We start from the raw sequence: 21,338 nt of genomic DNA, 5'->3' as shown, positions 1-21,338 counted from the left end.
TCGACTAAAAACACGCACACACGCCCACTGACAAAACCCCCCAGGCGATTCTGCCCAAATCGCCCGGGGGCTACACCCACGGGTCCGCCGTCAAGACAAAAAATCCCCTAGACAATTCTGCCCGAACCGCACGGGGGCTCGGGGGCTCCTGTCGGGTTCATAAACCCGGGGTCCCTCGCAGACCGGCTTTCCAACAAAGGCTCGGTCCAGCAGACAACGTTGCAAACAAACATGCAACTCATGGGCCGGCCCAAATACCTAAACGACAGGCCAGAAGAACGATCCAATCACCGACCGAAAGGCCTGGCCGAGGAGGAACGGCGCCCGCTTCCAACTCTGGCCCGTCTCTCCGACCGGAGCGCTCGCTTCAGTCTCCAGCCCGCCTCCGGACGACATCTCCGACCGGAAGGCTTGGCCAAACACCACTTCCGACTCCGACCCGCGTCTCCGACCAGAGGTGCGTCGAACCTTGCTCACTGCTCTTCTCCGACTGGCGCGGTCAGAGCCGACTGGGACCCACCGACCGGGGACGCCCGCTCGGTAAGGACCAGGAAACGGATGGAGAAAGTAAGGCAGAGCACACAAGTCAAACCGCAATACTGGGGACCGTACCCTGTACACCTGCAGAAACAGGACTAACCTAGCTGGCACGACAGAACCCAATAGTGTTGTAGGCACTGACATTTTTCCCTATAGTATTATGGACGCCATTAACTCCCATACGGTAAGGCTTCACCCACATGCTCTATATTATTACTCTATACCTCGTAATACTCTAAGAGGAGTAGCTCTTAATCAAGAGGTGAGGCAGCATCCTACTAGTAGTACAGTAGCATGGAGTACGTGACATGTGCATCGACCGGCTATCCTGACTTTCCTTGGTCGTTAAGCAAACTAGCACGATATGCGCGCTACGCTGCGCCGGTTTTTTTGAGGGAAAAAAACGGTTGGAAGAAGGAAAAAAAAGAGAAAAAAGAAAAAAAAATAAAACAATTTAGAAAGTAAAAAAAAATAAAAAAAACGAAAAGTGAACGGTGGCCAAACCCGTGAAAAGAAGGAAGGAAAAAAGGGGGAAAATTTTTAAAAAGAAAAGTGAACAGTGGTCGACGCCCCTGCGTCTGCGTCCAGGAATTCCTTCCTTGGATGTTAAAGAGAGTACTTATGAGACTTGATGGCACGCTGAGACCGCCATCCGAGACGACGAAGACCGTGTCTGACACGGTAGCACTCGGCCTCCCCCTCCCTCGCCCACGCCGGAGCCGACCCTGATTGCCGATTCGCTTTCCGTCCCTCGCCTCCATCTCCACGATGATGAAGAACAGGAAGAAGCGCAAGGTCACCTCCACGGCATCGTCGCCACTGCCCACCACTATTGACTCCCTTCCCGACGATGTAGTGGCAGACATCCTGCTCCGCCTGCCGTCCGCTGCCGCCATCTGCCGCGCCGTCTTCGCCTCCGAGCACTGGATCCGCGTCGCCTCCGGCTCGACCTTCCTCCGCCGCCTCCGCGACATCCACAACTACCCACTCCTGCTCGGCCACTTCGTGTCCCCCTACGGCCACGGCATCACCCCGCCTCACTTCTACCCCGCGCCCCTGCACTCGGAGGCGGACGGGCTCCTCGCCGCTATGGTCCGCCGCGGCGACTTCTTCTTGACCCGCCTCCAGGTCCAAGGTACCGGCCAGCACGTCCTCGAGGACTGCCGCCGCGGCCTCCTCCTCTTCTCCGACACGGGGACGCTCAGGGTGTTCGATCCAATGACTCACCGCGTGTCTTCGGTTGACCAACTGCCAAGACGCGGAGGCAGAGCCCCGGACCACCGCGGCCGCAGATTGTGTTTGCTCCCGAACGGCGATGACCCTCACGCGTTCCGTGTGATGTCGCTGCAGCACGGGAACGGCAAGAAGCTGGCTCGATTGGAGGTGTACTACTCCTGCACCAGAGCTTGGTGCGTCCTCTCAGGAGCTGGAACAGACAAGATACCAGCCAGGAGCCACATGGTCCAGATCTACCGCGGACATTATTCACCTGCCATGCACGCGGGCGACCGCATCTATTGGAAGTACGCCGTTGCAGATTCGCTTCTCTCGCTAGACACCGAGACGATGACGTTCTCCGACGTGCGTCTCCCTCCCGGCGTGTCTCGTCAGTCAGCTTACGCCGTTGGTGAGACAAAGGATGGCACCTGCTGCCTAGTTCGTGTCTCTGGATCTAGCCAGAGCAATCGACAAATGCAAGTATGGCGCTTCAAGGTTGGAGATGATCATGGGGGCAATGGGGATCAGATGTGGGAGTTGGAGCGACAAGTGCCACTAATCTTAGACTCTCCATCAGCATGTCTCAGTGGGTGTCAGGTCGGTGCAATTGTTGGCGGCATTGTGGTTCTCTACTTCAATAACTCGTCATCTTATCAACCTCACATTGCGTTTCGGCTCAAGAGCTTGAAGGTGGAAGCAGAGTTTACATGCCGTGGACTGGCACGCCCCTTTGTGATCGAGCCTCTCAAAGTGTTGTCATAATACAATCTAAGTTATTTTTGGGCTATCATGTCTTACCAATCCCCTCAGGTTGGTTGCATTCTTGTTTTGTCCTCTTTTTTTTTTTAATGTAAATTTAAGGTATGGTTGGTTGCATTCTTGTTTTGTCCTCTTTTTTTTAATGTAAATTTGTTTTGTCCTCTTTTTTTTAATGTAAATTTGTTTTGTCCTCTTTTTTTAATGTAAATTTAAGGTATGGTTGGTTGCATTCTTGTTTTGTCCTCTTTTTTTTATATGTAAATTTAAGGTATGGAGGAAACATTAGACACAAGAACCATTTGTCCACCATCAGCTTCAACCATACATGGTCTGCTGATATCTAGTCTAGTTTGTGTATTTGTGTAAAGGGATTAGGCAATACGAGCATTTATCTACAGAGTAAATCGGAGGATACAAAAGTCATGCATGTTTACATTTCTTTCAGCCATACAGTGGTTACTTTTCACAACTGCAACAAATGATAGTTAGATGTAAGTTCAACCTAGGATGTTACACTTTGTTGAGAATCCCTGGTATACTTGTTTGAAAATATCTAATATACCATGTAGAAAACAATCCTATGCACGGAGAAATTTAGCAGATCATGAAATGAGTTTTTGTTGACCAAAGAATAATTGACTAGGATTAAACATTGCTAACTATTTACCCTTGGCTACAAGTTATCTATCGCTATTGGATCCTGAGCCAAATTCTCTTTTAAGACACAAGATGTTTTGAAAAAAATCTATTTAACCTCCTTAACTATTGTTGCTCTTATACTTCACCCCCTCACCTTAAAATCAGGTGTTTTATCCCTTTATTAAAGTATTAAAAACTGTCTAAATAACCCGGGTGGGTTCGAAGGTTTTTTTTTTTGGCTAACGTGGCGAATTTCATGGATGATGATATAGCTGTGAGTCAACAAACAATAGAAAAAAGGTGTAACCACCTAACATATGGAGGGTTAACTATGTAACCCTCAACTATAAAGACAAAATTATAGGCACTAAAGTATCTAGTACCTTTCAAATGATCCTTGAGATGTTTTGGAAGGCATATTTTTGCGCAGCTGTTTTACCATTGTATCCCACCACAATAACAAAAATCACCTTCAAAAACCACTCATGAGGTTATTTAAACGGGTTCCAATACTTTAAGGAGTATGAAATATCTGTTTTTTTAAGTAAGAGGGTGAAGTAGATGATTAACTATAGTTAGAGGGTTGTTATTTTTTTCCGAACATGTTTGGAATACTAGAATTCATGTGTAAGAGTGAACAATGCATCACATAGATTATAATTCAAAAACTGGCTCAAAGGGATAGACCTCCCTGAGGCATTGCATTAGGGAGTTCTCAATTTGCAGCGTGGAGAAAAGCTCCCTAAAATCAGCAGCCTAGGACACATCTTGGCAAAGGGCCTTTTTTAGCCCCAGGTGGCTGGCACTACAGCTAAGTGTGGAACCACCATGCATTATCAATTTATTTAAGTGACATTGAGAAATTTCCCCATTGTATCCCAGTGTGTCTCATACTCTCATGTGACATAACTTCAGTGACATATAAGCGGCTGCCAAAAAGTTTCAGTGGCACAGTGAAAGGTCCTAATTCCTAGAGGGGGTGAATAGCCTAATAAAATCTTCTACAAATTACTAGAGCAAAGAGTTAGTCAAATATGAAGGGAAGCTTTTTGCTCTAGCTCTACTAAAAATAGTAAGCCACCTAAACCAACAAATAGTAAGCCACATAAACCGACAATTCTAGTTGCTATGATCACTATACACTCACAAAGGCTAAGTTGCTACTTGCCTAGACTAGTGAGCTAGCTAAACAACTAATTAACTAACTACAACTACACTAGTTACACTAACAAGCTACTCAAACTACTACTACCACATATGTATATAAATGTAAATGCAAGAGAGTGGTAGTGAGGTATACTGCATGTGGCAAGAGATGATCAATAAGAATACCAAGTGAATACTGGGAGAATTCCAATACACAATTGACACACGATTTTTCTCCCGAGGTTCACGTGCTTGCCGGCACGCTAGTCTCCGTTGTGTCGACCGTTCACTTGGTGGTTCCTGAGCTAATTGGCGCCACGTTAAGCCCTACACTAGGGTGCTGCAAGAACCTACCCACAAGTGAGGGCAGCTCAATGACACGAGTAATTTACTAGAGTACCTTTTGGCTCTTCGCCGGGAAAAGGTCAAGATCCGCACAAATCACCGAGAGATGGCCACAAACAATCACTAACTCGTGCCAAAGCTCCTCCGTTGCTCCAAGCCATCTAGGTGGTGACAGACACCGAGAGTAACAAAAAACGCAGTTCAAACGATCCCCAAGTGCCACTAGATGCAATCACTTAAGCAAATGCACTTTGGATGATTCCCAATCTCACTATGATGATAAATCAATGGAGGAGATGAGTGGAAGGTGTTTGCTTTAGCTCACAAGGATGTATCACTGATGAAAATATACAAGAGGATGAGCCCAAGCCGTCCCTCTTCTACTTATAGAGCTCAATGAACTCCACTAGCCGTTATGCTTCGGGGAGGGTCCGACCAACTCCAGCAGGGTCCAGACCACAGATCTGTGCCGCGTGTCCTAGCGTTCAACCTCGTTCACGGGATCTGGTCACAAAACGCCCGCGCCAACGTCTCTTAGCTTGCTTTGGACTGAAAGCTCTAGTTTGGTTTTGGTGAATTGATGAAACCCTAAGTGCTAACCTAGTTTATCAAGTGATCATGAGATAGGTAGCACACTCCAAGTAGTAAAGCAAATGAAGATCATAACATGATTATGATGATACCATGGTGATGATCAAGTGCTTGGACTTGGAAAGAAGAAAGAGAAAAACAAAAAGCTCAAGGCAAAGGTAAATTATAGGAGCTATTTTGTTTTGGTGATCAAGACACTTAGAGAGTGTGATCATATTTAAGTTTGATAGTCGCACTATTAAGAGGGGTGAAACTCGTATCGGAATGCGGTTATCAAAGTGCCACTAGATGCTCTAACTCATTGCATATGCATTTAGGATCTAGTGGAATACTAACACCCTTGAAAATGCTTGTGAAAATATGCTAACACATGTGCACAAGGTGATACACTTGGTGGTTGGCACATTTGAGCAAGGGTGAAGATGTTAGAGGTGAAAAGGAGTTAGTCTCACTGGTCACAAGGTGACCGGATGCTGGTCTTAGAGGGACCGGCGCGTCCGGTCAGTTGTAACAGCAAAGACGCTGGCATCGGTTAAACGACCGAACGCTGGGTCTTGGACTAACCGGACGCTGAGGTCCAGCGTCCGGTCCTGTTGTCGGGCAGCGCAGAGAAAAGTCACTGAGTGACCGGATGCTTGCAGGGTCCGGTCAAGCATGACCGGACGTGTTTGGTCGAAGAAATTCATTTCTGGAACCTTACTAGAAACGACCGAACGCTGAAGGCTGAGCATCTGGTCAGTTTGTGCGCTACATCTGGTCAATAGATGACCGTTGAAATCTAACGAACAGTATTTGAAGCAGGGGACATGTGGCGTGTATCACGTGATCGGACGCTGAGGGCCAGTGTTTGGTCGATCGGACCAGAGCGTCCGGTCACCCCGCGCTATGCCCAGTGAAGGGGTACAACGGCTCTATTTCATGGGGGCTTCTATTTAAGCCCCATGGCCAGTTGAAGCTCACACCTTTGGCCATTTTCATTGACATAGCAACCTTGTGAGCTTAGCCAAAGCCCTCCCACTCATCTCCATCATTGATTCATTATCTTTGTGAGATTGGGAGAGAATCCAAGTGCATTGCTTGAGTGTTTGCATCTAGAGGCACTTGGTGTTCGTGTTTTGCTGCGGGATTTGCTTGTTACTCTTGGTGGTTGCCACCACCTAGACGGCTTGGAGCAGCAAGGATCGTTGAGCGGAGGGTGGTGATTGTCTTCGGCTCCAATCGTGGTGATTGTGAGGGGTTCTTGACCTTTCCCTGGCGGAGAGCCAAAAGATACTCTAGTGGATTGCTCGTGGCTTGTGTGATCCTCATCTTGTGTTGGTTGTGCGGCACTCTATTGAGGGTTTGGTGTGTGAAGCCAATTAGCGCGTGAACCTCCAAGTGAGTGAATCGCCACAACGAGGACTAGCTTGCCGGCAAGCAAGTGAACCTCGGTAAAAAATCATTGTGTTCATCATTGATTTCGAGGTGATTGGTCTTCATTGTTATTCATCCTTGTGATTGATTGGTTCCTCCATCTACATGGCAGTATAACCTTCTTGATCACTCTCTTTACATTACCGCAAACTAGTTGTCAAGCTCTTTAGTGTAGCTAGTTGTGAGAGCTTGCTTACTTGGTTAGTGTGGCTCTTTAGTTAGCCTTTGAGAGCACACTAACATAGGATAGTGTCATAACTTTTGTGTGAATAGACATTATCTAAATTAGAATTGTGGTAGGTGGCTTGCATGTTGAGTAGGCTAGCGCAACACTTGCTTCGCCTCATAATTGTCTAACCATTTTGTTAAGTGTTGTTGTAGAAATTTTTATTAGGCTATTCACCCCTCTCTAGCCATTAGGACCTTCCAAGTGGTATCAGAGCAGAGGTCACCGTGATTTGAGGCTTAACAACCTTCGGTGTAAAAATGGCTCAAATCAACAACACAAAGAAGCCACCCCAATTTGATGGCTCCAACTATCCCTATTGGAAGGCTAAGATGACAACTTATATCAAGTCAATCAATAGGAAGGTTTGGAAGGTGGTAGAAACAAAGATTGAGATAGAAGATGAAGAGGCTCCCACCACTGCCGAAGAGATGCTACTCCAAAATAATGACATTGCTCTTAGTGCCATCCATGATGCTTTGGATGAAAGAACATTTGAGCAAATCAAGAACATTAAGAGAGATCATGAGGCATGGAAGAAATTGGAAGAATCATTTGAGGGCACTCAAGCCGTGAAGGGTGCAAAGGCATATATTCTCAAAGAGAAGTTTGCAAGCTTCAAGATGAAGGAGGATGAGAGTGTGCTAGATATGTTCCATAGGCTTCAAGTTCTTATCAATGATCTCAAAGCACTTGGAGAAGAGGTGAAGGATAAGGACTTCTCCTATAAGTTCTTGAGATGTTTGCCTTCAAGATTTGGCACATTGGTCACTATTCTAGTAAGGAGTGGTTTGAATACCATGACACCGAACCAAGGGTTGGGAGACATCATGACCGATGATACATATAGAGATGAAGAAGAGAAGGAAAAAAAGAAGGAGAAGAAAGATGAGAAGAAGGATGAGAAGAAGAAGGGTGTGGCATTCAAGGCCACATCATCCAAGGACAAAGCTAAGCAAGAAACATCAAGTGAAGAAGATGAATCTTGGGATGATGATGATGATGAGAAGATGGTCCTCTTTGTGAAGAGATTTAGCAAGTTCATGGTGAAGAAGGGCTACCATGCTAGAAGAAAGAAGTCTTCATCCAAGAACAAAGAAGAGTCAAGAAGGTGCTTCAAATGTGGAAGCAAATATCATCTTGTTGCTCAATGCCCATACAATAGCGACAATGATGATGACAACAAGAACAAGAAGAAGGACAAAAAGGAAAAGAAAGAGAAGAAGGACAAGATGGCCTTCAAGAAGAAGAAGGGTGGTTCATATGTGATCACTTGGGATAGTGATGCTTCCTCAAGTGATGATGATGATAGTGATGATAATAAGACCACCAAGAAGAAGGCATTTGCAAGCATTGCTATCAATGAGAAGCCTTATCTCTTCGACAATCCATCATGTTTCATGGCTAAGGCCACTAAGGTACAAATTTGTGATGATGGAAGTGATGAGGAACATGATAATGAAAATAAAAATGAAAATGATAGTGATAGTGATGATGATGAACCTACTAAGGATGAATTATTTGACATGCTAGAAGATGCTAGAGAACACTTTGACATCAAGAGAAGGGAATGCAAAAGCTTGCGTAAGGAACTAAAAGCCCTTAAGCAAGCCTTTGATGAGCTCAATGCATCTCATGAGAGGCTAGAGAAAGCCAATGAGAAGCTTGGCAAAACTCATAAAAAGCTTGAAAAGGCTCATTCATCTTTGCTTGATGAGCAAAATAAAAAGAAGCATGTTAAAACTTGCAATGTAGGTTTAACTTGTGATATAATTGATGAATCACTATCTATGCCTATCATTGTTCCTCCCACTAACCCTTCTTTTAGCACTTCTACTTCATCTAGTAGTGATGGTCTCACTTGTGATGCCTCACTAATAGTTGAGAATGAGAACCTAAAGAAGGAGGTCAACAAGCTCACTCACACCTTGGCTAAGGCGTATGGTGGTGAGGACCGCTTGCTTATGTGCTTGGGTAGCCAAAGAGCTTCTCTCTACAAAGAGAGATTGGGCTATACCCCCAAAAAAGGCAAGACGACCTTTGCACAAGACTAGTTTTGTGAAGAATAATAGTCGGTTTTGCACTAGTTGCAAGCAAGTGGGTCATAGAGAGCAAGAATGCAACAACAAGACCAAAAATGCTAATGTATCATCCATAAAGCTTGATTCATGCTATATGCTTACTAAGGGTACAAATGGTGTGAAGGCTAAGTTCATTGGTAAACCATGGATGGGCTTAAAGAAGAAAGCCATTTGGGTACCAAAGAGTTTAGTGACTAACCTTCAAGGACCCAAGCAAGTTTGGGTACCTAAAAAGAATTGATCTTCTTTTATAGGTCAATTACAAAGTCGGAGGAAGGCATTGGGTTCTTGATAGTGGGTGTACTCAACACATGACCGGTGATGCAAGAATGTTCAACTCAATCAACACCAATGGCAATGATGGTTATGATAGTATCACATTTGGTGACAATGGCAAAGGCAAGGTCAAAGGGCTTAGTAAGATAGCAATATCCAATGACATGAGCATATCCAATGTGTTGCTAGTAGAAAGCTTGAACTTCAATTTGCTATCTATGGCTTAATTGTGTGATCTTGGATTCAAATGCATATTTAGGGTAGATGATGTAGAGATCATAAGTGTAGATGGCTCTAATTTGATCTTCAAAGGTTTTAGATATGAGAATCTATACTTGGTTGATTTCAATGCTAGTGAAGCTAAATTATCTACATGCTTGTTCACTAAGTCTAACATGGGTTGGTTATGGCATAGAAGGCTTGGTCATGTTGGAATGAAACAATTAAATAGATTGGTTAAGCATGACTTAGTTAAAGGCTTGAAAGATGTTGTGTTTGAAAAGGATAAGCTTTGTAGCTCTTGTCAAGCCGGCAAACAAGTTGGAAACACCCATCCTAAGAAAAGCATGATGAGCACTAGTAAAGCATTTGAGTTATTGCACATGGATTTATTTGGGCCAACACAATACACTAGTATCGGTGGAAACAAATATGGCTTTGTGATAGTGGATGACTACACTAGATACACATGGGTATTCTTTCTAGTGGACAAAAGTGATGTATTTGCAATATTCAAATTATTTGTCAAAGGCATTCACAATGAGTTTGAAACAACCATTAAGAGAGTTAGAAGTGACAATGGTAGTGAGTTCAAGAATACTAGAATTGATGAGTTGTGTGATGAATTTGGAATTAGACATCAATTCTCGGCCAAGTACACTCCACAATAAAATGGCCTTGTTGAGAGGAAGAATAGAACACTCATTGATATGGCAAGGTCTATGCTTAGTGAGTACAATATGAGTCAATCTTTTTGGGCCGAACTATCAACACGGCTTGCTATTGTAGCAACCGCCTCTATTGTCACCCATTGAAAGAGAAGACACCATATGGGCTCTTGAATGTTAGAAAGCCCAATATTGCATATTTTCGGGTCTTTGGTTGCAAATGCTATATCTTGAAGAAAGGGACAAGATTGGGCAAGTTTGATAAGAAATGTGATGAAGGATTCCTACTTGGGTACTCAACCACTAGCAAAGCATATAGAGTTTGGAATTTGGATAGTGGTACTCTTGAGGAAGTTCATGATGTTGAATTTGATGAAACCAAGGGTTCACAAGTAGAGAATGAGAACTTGGAAGATGTTAGAGGCATTCAACTTTCAAATGCCATGAAGAATATGGATATTGGTGAATTGAGGCCTAAGCAAGTGAATGATGATGAAGATGATCAAGTGCAAGTGCTCTCTAACTCAAATGTGCAAGATGATACAAATCAAGCTAGTACAAGTGGCTCTCATGACAATGAACAAGATCAAGTGGCTAGTACATCATCTCAACTCAATGATCAAGCAAGTGCAAGCAATCAAGTTCCAATCCTCCAACCAATCAATATTGCAAGAGATCATCCTTTGGACACTATCATTGGTGATATTTCTAGAGGTGTGCAAACTAGATCAAGATTGGCATCATTTTGTGAACACTTCTCATTTGTGTCATCCATTGAACCAAAGAAGATAGATGAAGTATTGAAGGATATTGATTGGGTGAATGCTATGCATGAAGAATTGAATAACTTCACAAGAAATCAAGTATGGGAGTTGGTAGAAAGACCAAAGGGACACAATGTGATTGGAACCAAATGGGTTTTTAGAAACAAGCAAGATCAAGATGTGATAGTAGTAAGGAACAAAGCAAGATTGGTAGCACAAGGCTATACACAAGTTGAAGGTCTTGACTTTGGAGAAACATATGCCTCGGTTGCTAGATTGGAAGCAATTAGAATCTTGCTAGCATATGCTTGTGCCCACAACATCAAGCTCTATCAAATGGATGTTAAGAGTGCATTTCTCAATGGCTACGTCAATGAAGAAGTATATATTGAGCAACCTCCTGGTTTTGAAGATGGCAAGAAGCCCAACCATGTGTACAAGTTGAAGAAAGCATTGTATGGCTTAAAGCAAGCACCTAGAGCATGGTATGAGAGATTGAGGGATTTTCTACTCTCTAAAGGGTTCACAATGGGTAAGGTTGACACCACTCTTTTCATCAAGAAGATTAGAAAAGATCTATTTATGTTGCAAATATATGTTGATGATATTATTTTTGGATAAACTAATCAAGACTTTTATGAAGAATTTGGAAAAATGATGGCCAATGAGTTTGAGATGTCCATGATTGAAGAATTGAGTTACTTCCTTGGTCTTCAAATCAAGCAATTGAAAAATAGTACATTTGTGAGTCAAGGCAAGTATATCAAGGACATAATCAAGAAGTTTGGCATGAGTGATAGCAAAGTCATTAGCGCACCAATGGGAACAAATGGTAACTTAGATAGTGATGCAAGTGGCAATATGGTGGATCAAAAATTGTATCGGTCAATGATTGGAAGCCTACTCTATGTGACCACATCAAGGCCGGATATCATGTTTAGTGTATGCATGTGTGCAAGATTTCAAGCCTCACCAAGAGAAAGTCATTTGAAGGCTACAAAGAGAATATTGAGGTACTTGAAGCATACACCAAATGTTGGTTTGTGGTTCCCAAAGGAGCAAAGTTTGAGCTAGTTGGTTACTCTGACTTGGATTATGCGGGATGCAAGGTTGAAAGGAAGAGCACCTCAGGAACATGTCAATTGTTGGGAAGATCACTTGTTTCATGGTCATCAAAGAAGCAAAATAGTATTGCATTATTAACCGTCGAAGCCGAATACATATCCGCTGGTAGTTATTGTGCACAAGTACTTTGGATGAAGGCCACTTTGAGTGACTTTGGAATCAAGTTTAAGAAAGTGCCATTGCTATGTGACAATGAGAGTGCAATCAAGTTGACCAACAATCCAGTTCAACATGCAAGAACAAAGCACATTGATGTCTGCCACCATTTCATAAGAGATCACCAACAAAAAGAGGACATTTGCATTGAGAGTGTAGGCACCAAAGATCAACTTGCCGACATATTCATCAAGCCATTGGATGAGAAAAGGTTTTGCAAGCTAAGGAATGAGTTGAACATATTGGATTTCTCAAATATGTGTTGATGCACCCCCCCACTTATATGACATGCCTCTCCTTCGAGCAATCCAAGGTAAAAGTTGATTGGCATGACATATGCCCTTGCTAAGGAGATGTTTAATGCATCTAGTCATCTCTCCATTTTATTAGGCTCATTCATAAAAATCAAATGAATTTGATGTTTATATGGTATCACTATTGCTTCTATGCTTGACTTAATCTAATGGTAGCATATGACATATTTATGGGCTTGTAAACCTAGTGTTTGATCTAGAAAATGAGCTCTAAGTGTTTAACTCAACATGGTACAAGATAACCCATATTTGGAGGTGTGAAGAAGCTTATCCTTGGATCAAACCGAGTTAAATATCTTTGGTAAATGATCTAGATTGGACCAAGTTTGGGAAAATGATCCTCACCCCATTGATTGACATTGATAATCTCTACCTATCTATATTTTAAACCTTTGTGGTCATTGATGACAAAGGGGGAGAAATAGTGCACAAAGATAGTGAAAAGACAATACAAAGGGGAAGAGAAATAAAGATACAAGTGACAGGGGGATAACTTGTCATAAGGGGAGAGATATGATAAAAGGAAAGGGATCAATTAAAACTTTGAGCACACAAGTAGGGGGAGCAAGCTCATGAACTTGTATGGTGCATTTGAATGTGCATCTCATATGTTTGCTTGCATGGCACAAGTTTTAAATCTCAACATCCATGCTTGTGTGGTGTATGCTAGTTGTAGGTTTAAATGATGAAATGAAAAACTAGCATGCATAGGATATCTAATGATTTCATTTCCAAGTGTTTCCAAGTAGTATAGAGCTAACCATGGTGCTAAGGATGGTATAATGGTGCACTCCGATTGGTATCATGCTTCAAAGGTCCATCTTTTATACCTTAGCATCATTTGGTAGATATTGACTCCTATATTTCCTATCTAAGCATATGTGCAAGCTTCAATCCAAACTCTTAGCACATATGTAGGGGGAGCAATTGCTACCATATGGGGTTCATGAAACTTGTCTATATCCTTTTACACATGGTAAATATGCTTGGGCAAGCAACATGGATTCAATTGAATTTCAATTCATATCTTTGTGAAAGGGTTGTCATCAATTACCAAAAAGGGGGAGATTGAAAGCTCTAGTTTGGTTTAGGTGAATTGATGAAACCCTAAGTGCTAACCTAGTTTATCAAGTGATCATGAGATAGGTAGCACACTCCAAGTAGTAAAGCAAATGAAGATCATAACATGATTATGATGATACCATGATGATGATCAAGTGCTTAGACTTGGAAAGAAGAAAGAGAAAAACAAAAAGCTCAAGGCAAAGATAAATTATAGGAGCTATTTTGTTTTGGTGATCAAGACACTTAGAGAGTGTGATCACATTTAGGTTTGATAGCCGTACTATTAAGAGGGGTGAAACTCATATCGGAATGTGGTTATCAAAGTGCCACTAGATGCTCAAACTCGTTCCATATGCATTTAGGATCTAGTGGAATACTAACACCCATGAAAATGCTTGTGAAAATATGCTAACACATGTGCATAAGGTGATACACTTAGGGGTTGGCACATTTGAGCAAGGGAGAAGATGTTAGAGATGAAAAGGAGTTAGTCTCGCTGGTCTCAAGGTGACCAGACGCTGGTCTCAGAGGGACCGGCGTGTCTGGTCAGTTGTAACAGCGAAGACGCTGGCGTCGGTTAAATGACCGAATGCTGGGTCTTGGACTAACCGGACGCTGAGGTCCAGCGTCCGGTCCCATTGTCGGGCAGCGCAGAGAAAAGTCACTAAGTGACCGGATGCTTGTAGGGTCTGGTCAAGCATGACCAGACGTGTCCGATCAAAGAAATTCATTTGTGGAACCATACTAGAAATGACCGGACGCTGGAGGCTGATCGTTCGGTTAGTTTGTGCGCTGCGTCCGGTCAACAAATGATTGTTGAAATCTAACGAACAGTATTTGAAGCAGGGGACATGTGGCGTGTATCATGTGACCGGACGCTGAGGGCCAGTGTCCGGTCGATTGGACTGGAGCGTCCGGTCACCCCGCCCTGTGCCCAGTGAAGGGGTACAACGGCTCTATTTCGTGGGAGCTTCTATTTAAGCCCCATGGCCGGTTGAAGCTCACACCTTTGCCCATTTTCATTGACATAGCAACCTTGTGAGCTTAGCCAAAGCCCTCCCACTCATCTCCATCATTGATTCATCATCTTTGTAAGATTGGGAGAGAATCCAAGTGCATTGCTTGAGTGTTTGCATCTAGAGGCACTTGGTGTTCGTGTTTCGCTGCGGGATTTGCTTGTTACTCTTGGTGGTTACCGCCACCTAGATGGCTTGGAGCAGTAAGGATCATCGAGCGGAGGGTGGTGATTATCTCCGGCTCTGATCGTGGTGATTGTGAGAGGTTCTTGACCTTTCCTCGGTGGAGAGCCAAAATGTACTCTAGTGGATTGCTCGTGGCTTATGTGATCCTCATCTTGTGTTGGTTGTATGACACCCTATTGAGGGTTTGGTGTGTGAAGCCAATTAGCGCGTGAACCTCCAAGTGAGTAAATCGCGACAACGAGGACTAGCTTGCCGGCAAGCAAGTGAACCTCGGTAAAAAATCATTGTGTTCATCATTGATTCCAAGGTGATTGGTCTTCATTGTTATTCATCCTTGTGATTGATTGGTTCCTCCATCTACATGGTGGTATAACCTTCTTGATCACTCTCTTTACATTACCGCAAACTAGTTGTCAAGCTCTTTAGTGTAGCTAGTTGTGAGAGCTTGCTTGCTTGGTTAGTGTGGCTCTTTAGTTAGCCTTTGAGAGCACACTAACATAGGATAGTGTCATAGCTTTTGTGTGAATAGACATTATTTAAACTAGAATTGTGGTAGGTGGCTTGCATGTTGAGTAGGCTAGCGCAACACTTGCTTCGCCTCATAATTGTCTAACATTTTGTTGTGTTGTTGTAGAAATTTTTATTAGGCTATTCACCCCCTCTAGCCATTAGGACCTTCCATGGACCAGACCAACTCACTGGCGTCCAGACCCTTGCGTCTCCTAGGTCTGGAGCGGTCTAGAGAGGCTCAAAAGCCTCCGGACGGATTTGTTTTAATTTTCACACTTTTTGAAAACTAATTTTAAATCTAACACTGCCTGTTTTTTTAAAACTAACACTTTTGGCCATGTTTATTGCCCTGGCGTGGCCAAATGCTTGTGTCACACCATGCATGGTGGCGCGGCAGAGGGCTGATGTGACGGCGATCGGAATCGCTGACCGTTGACGTGGCAGGGCCTGCCACGCCACCGACCTTGGCGCGGCAGTGCCGCTCTCTGATCTGTGGCGCGATAGAGCCAAATAAAACCCTACGGCCAGTCCTGCCTACCCGAGCAGCAAGCCTGCCTGGCCCCCGCGCCCGCCGCCTGCCCGACGGTACCTAGACGGTTTAATCGGAACGCGTCGCGCTGATAGTGGGAGTTATTCTAAGTATTGCTTGACGTAAAATCAATAGTGGATTTGTTTCTGCCTTTTGTTGAATTTTTGTCACGGCCGAATAGAGAATGTGATAAGCCAATGATTTTTTTCGTCTTTCATAATACGGTTAACCACCATGTTAACTAATCAATTACGAAAAATTTGATCGGATTGAAACGAATATTTTTAAGGGAACTTATTTATTTGGCTTTTTGGCCCCATATTGTAGGATCGGTGGCGACATGACCATGGACCCTGGCTTCCTCGACCCCTCGTGCAAGATGCCGGCCACCGGCGTTGGGATACCCCATGACTGTCGGTTTCTGAACTAGTTGCTACTTAATCTCGCATGCAGTGATGCCGCGACGCATTGAAACGAATATGAAGCAAATAAATGAAGTCCGTGCACAAGTTGACAAGCTACCATGTAACATTTTCATTGGTTTGGCATAAGTTCGACATAACATAATCAACTAAGCCTGCAAGTTTTGGATGCCAATAATAGTTCGACCTAACAAACTAAGACCCAGTAGTGTAAGGATCCCTCGGACGCCTCTGTCTCTTCGGATTTGTTGGCAACATATTGGGAGTGTAGGCAACGTCTATGTGGTCGCGTCGCCGGTGCATACGGCTTGTACCCTGCAAGTATATGATATGCACGATTATTTAGAATTCTTTATGATCGTTAGTTCATGTAGCCTACGTATTTAAAGAAACTACCTTTGTTAGTATCTCTGAGGCTCCTTGGGTACCAAGCAGGGCACCACCTAGCTGAGACATGCCGATCTTGTCCTACGACCAATCATCCCACTGGTCGTGCTGTCTGCGGAAGCCCGGGGGTCGTCGTCGTCGTCATCGTCGTCCTCGTCATCCTCGGTTGCAGGATCCTTCCTAGCGCTATGATGTGGTGGTGTACGCACTGCGGAAGTGGCACCTGTCATCGGTTGAGAAGAGTTGGCTGGTGTCCTCAAAGAGGCTGAAGACGTGCCACCCGATCGCGCCGGGAGTGGCGGTTCCTCATAAGGAGTGTCCATGCAGCTCAGCTTCTGAGCTTGCTTCCTACAGCTCTTCTTCACCTTCTACATAAATAGACGTTAAAGTTAGTGCATTTCCCAAATGCATATACACTAAAGAAACATTTTTGGAACAGACTAGTTTATGTTTACCTCCACAAAAGCCATGAGAACGCCTGGCCCCTGCCCTCTAGACTCGTGAAGCTAGAACGCTGCTTCGTTGGACATCCTTGACAATTGTGTCGCCTAGGTATAGAAACACGGTTGGACAGTTTTAGTACATATACTTAATACCAAAAGGATAACAAATTGTACCATTCAAGTATCTTACCACGTATCTTTGAAGCGGGGCTCTCTGTAGCTGTGTGTCCTCCCTAGTGGTAACGTCGTACACATCTTCGATGACATCTTCCTTTGAGTCCTCGTCAATCGCCTCCTCAGTGTACGGGGGCTTGATATGTGTCCTCGTAGACCTGTGAAGCCACCGCAGGTACTCGTCGAAGGTATGCTGGACGTGTGGAGGACCCGCATGGACCAGCTGCCGTTCCCTGGTCTCCCACAAGAGGATGTGCGCATTGTGTCACGCGCCAATCCTTGGTCTTGTACCTCTTCCTACGGTCATATCTGCAACAAAACGATGTTAGTTGTACCACGCACACCTCTGAATTATAGCTTTGTTATTAATCGATAACGCACCCATGCAATCCTTGGTTGGTGGAGTAAAGCAGTGGTGGGCAGCCTGTCATTCTTCCAAATTGTCTGTAGACCCTGATAGGCAAGTGAATCTCGACCACGTGGAAGAAAATAAGAGAGACATTGCAGCGATACTCCTCCGACTCATCCCTAGTGACATGACTGAGATAGTACTGGAGCTCTAGAGCATCCCAAGGACACCAATGCACCTGAACATTTCGTAACTGAGTTAGGTTGTGATATAGTGTACATCGAACAAGACACATGTATGATAGTAAAGAGAGCGTAACCTAGTGCTGTGTCAGGACGTCGAGACCGTCCGTGTACTCCCTATACTTACGCCTCGCATTCTCTCTAACTAACTCTGATTCTGTCCAGATAAACAGAGTTGTAGGGAGTGTATCCTGCCCGTTCCATTACTGCATTGAACACGATAATGAATTAGCCATTAATAAACTCATCATATGTAACCATATCGAAGAATATAATGAACCGAAGTACTTACCGGTAAACCAGTATTAAGGGGCATCCCAACGGGCCATCATAACCAACACCAAACCTAGAGTAGGTATGGGTAATCCCCAAGGTTCGCATACCCTGAGGTGCGACGACAGGCAACACATAGCTGTCGATACGTCCATGCCAGACCTGTACTGCCCTAGCTGTACGCCGCTATGTTCTCCCACGGCTGACGTAGTATGTCAAGGAAGATCTAGCTGATGGTGTTGTCCGAGACGTCTGGGAAGAGGAAAGCACCAAGAAAGTGCCAGAGCCACACTCGAGCGAACCTGTCGATCAGAGCCTCCTCAGCCTGTGGGTCCAAGTAATCAAAGCGCTCTGTGATCCAGGACGATAAAACACCAGAACTTTTCTTAAAATTGACCAAAGAAAATGAGACCCAATGGCTGCAGGAAAGCAATGCAAGTATTAAATAGGCTTGAATTTCTCACTTATTTTTCTTGGAAGCCTCGTCGTCCGGTGGAAGAAAGCCAGTAAACTGAGCCACCAGCTCCCTCCAGTGATCGTTGTCAACTATCCCTGTCACTGAAAGTCCCCCCAACCGAAGGCCAAAATAGCCTTCATGTCCTGCATGGTCAAGGTCATCTTGCCATAAGGTAGGTGCAACATGTGAGTCTCAAGCCTCCACCTGTTATAAGAATAGAACGACAGTTAGTTGCCTCAAATTTGTTACAAAAAAGTTTACGTACAAAGAATGCACTCGCACCTGTCTACAGCTGCAGTAAGTAGTGCTGGGTCAAGGGGCGAAAGACCGTGGTTGACAACACAAACAAGCTCGAGGAAGCTGGCACGCCGTATGTACGGCGCGTAACGCTCGTCCCACTGGTGCGTCCTGGTGTGTATTCGGGGCCTCAAAGTAGGCAAGATCACCTCTACGTCGTTGTCACTCAAGATGTATACTCGGTGCTGGTCGTCGTACTCCACCTCAAGAATGGGGTACAACGGGTACTGCGTGGGAGGGACCATCCTGTTATAAATTGATAAACAAAGCGTTAGAGTATTCAAATTAAGATTATATAGTATTGCAAAATTTGAACTACTTGTTATGCAATACAAACACAATATGAAAGCATACGTATATATTCAAAGTAACATTAACAGACATATCACGCACTAGTAACATAAACAACTTCACTCGGAATATAAGCATTTGACGAAACTTCATAAAGTCATCAAAATCTACGTATCGCGCACTAGTAAGTACCGATATTTGTAAACTAGTATCTATACCCAAAATTCCTACCGAAATAACTAACTATAAACTAAATAATAAATACCTAATCAATCCCTAAACCCAAAATCCTAACTATACTAAAACACACAACCTCAAACCAAAAACTACATACGTAAATCACAAACAAATTCACTAACTTAACTATCCTAAATCACTAACTATCGTAAATCAATAATAATCATAAAACCCTAACTATCCTAAATTACTAACTATCCTAAATCACTAATTATCCTAAATCAATAATAATCAAAATAACATGAAATCGAGAGGGAGGTACCTTATGAGCGGGCGGCCTTGACGCGTCGACGTTCGTGACGCGGCTGGCGCAGGCGCAGTTTGGGGAGTGGGTGGGCGCGGCATGGGCGGGCGCGCGTGGCCGCGTGTGGGCGCTGGCGGCGGGCGCTGTGCGGCGGCGGGGCGCGTACGGCTGGCGGCGGGCGCGTGCGGCTGGCGGGCGGGCGGGCAGGCGTGCGTGCGTGCGGGCGGGCTCGCTCGTGATATTTATTTGGCCCTGTCGTGCCATGCGCCGTGGTGCGGCACTGCCGCACCAAGATCGGTGGCGCGGCAGAGCCCTGCCACGTCAACGATCGCGATTCCAGTCGCCGCCTTGTCAGCCCTCTGCCGCGCCACCATGCATGGCGCGGCACAGCCATTTGGCCGCGCCAGAGTAATAGACGCGGCCAAAAGTGTTAGTTTAAAAAAAATAGGCTATGTTAAATTTAAAATTAGTTTTCAAAAAAGTGTTAAAATAAAAAAAATTCTCCGGACGTAGTTTGGACCCGGCCTCTGGACCAACTCCCAGGGTCCTGACTAGGGATGAAAACGAATCGGATACGTACGGATATCACCGATATTACATTTGTTTTCATATTTCTGTCCGGATTCGGATTCGAATACGGATAGTGTCAACTATGTCGGATAGGATATGATTGGATATCGACATCATAAATGTGCGATTTAAGTATTCGGATACAGATACGGATACGGTATCGGATGTTGGATATCCGGACTCGGATACGGACAGATCTCAACCCCTCTAAACGAATTCGGTCGGAAAATATCCGTACCGTTTTCATCCCTAGTCCTGAGTCACCCAGGTCGCCTCCACGATGCGCCACGTCACTTGCTACACTGTGCTCCGCAGCCGGACTCGCCGAGCATGGTCCGGACCTACTGCTCTCCTGGGTCCGGAGCCAGCCAGTAGCAGGGCTGCCCTCGCAGAGTCCCAACCAGACCCGGCCAAGAAGGCCGGACCTGCTCGGGGGTCGGAAGCTTTCGACTCCTGCTGCTCTAGATGGTTTGTCTATTAGAGCAGAATACCGACGAAAAACAATGAATTTCCGTAATATAATAAACAGGCCAATAGAGGCTTTGTGGAATGACGAGCTCATTCGCATCCGTCTCCGGTTCCACTCAGCCAGGTAATCCCAACATCATATCAGCTGAGCTGAAAGTTCATGAGAATCTTGGCCACCAGGTTCAGATATGTGCTGCACAAGACCCTGCTGCAACCTGCAATTGCCTCGCATGTGTGATCGTCATCTCGCTCATTCGGCTTGCACCGTATTGCTTGTGCTTGGATCGGCTCCAGTTGTCCGTCTGTTGTTTTTATAAGAAGTCTAGCAGGTATTTTTTGAGAATTACATAAGTCCAAACGCACACACTCAACATGCACGCACTCACCTCTATAAACATACGTACCCAAACTCTACCCTCATAAGCATATCCGAAAGACTATGCCGGCACATTTTGAGACTGACGAAGTCACCACAGGTGCCTCATTGTTGATGGGAACGTCGTTTACCACTGAAAGCACAACGTCCTTAAATCCTAAAATAAATTCATGAAAATACGAACGTCCGTGCCAAGTCAAGGACTTAAACTCGTGTGGGCAGCTTTCACCACAAGGAGTCTAACTAACTCAGTTGCATATATATAGTACTGCATATTTGGCTTCATGGCCCAGCATATTGCATACTCAGCCAGGTAATCAAA

General features: G+C 44.6%; 1 protein-coding gene across 1 annotated transcript; it reads left to right on the top strand.

Annotated features, from left to right (window-relative positions):
* The first annotated feature begins 1,173 nt into the window (after positions 1-1,173).
* LOC136495083 (uncharacterized) lies at positions 1,174-2,637 on the top strand. The gene is made up of 2 exons (XM_066491151.1): positions 1,174-2,568; positions 2,620-2,637. The coding sequence occupies exon 1, from the start codon at positions 1,309-1,311 to the stop codon at positions 2,518-2,520; it is 1,212 nt and encodes a 403-aa protein (XP_066347248.1). The 5' UTR covers positions 1,174-1,308; the 3' UTR covers positions 2,521-2,568; positions 2,620-2,637.
* Positions 2,638-21,338: the final 18,701 nt, after the last annotated feature.

The sequence above is a fragment of the Miscanthus floridulus genome, chromosome 1 (genome assembly GCF_019320115.1).
Source record: "Miscanthus floridulus cultivar M001 chromosome 1, ASM1932011v1, whole genome shotgun sequence".
Taxonomy (NCBI): Eukaryota; Viridiplantae; Streptophyta; class Magnoliopsida; order Poales; family Poaceae; genus Miscanthus; species Miscanthus floridulus.
The sequence above is the reverse complement of the archived record's forward strand: the minus strand, read 5'-3'. Positions and strand labels throughout refer to the sequence as shown.

What these genes read in the sequence shown, in the direction of transcription:
- LOC136495083 (XM_066491151.1), top strand. Translation starts at nt 1,309, where the DNA reads ATGATGAAGAACAGGAAGAAGCGCAAGGTCACCTCCACGGCATCGTCG.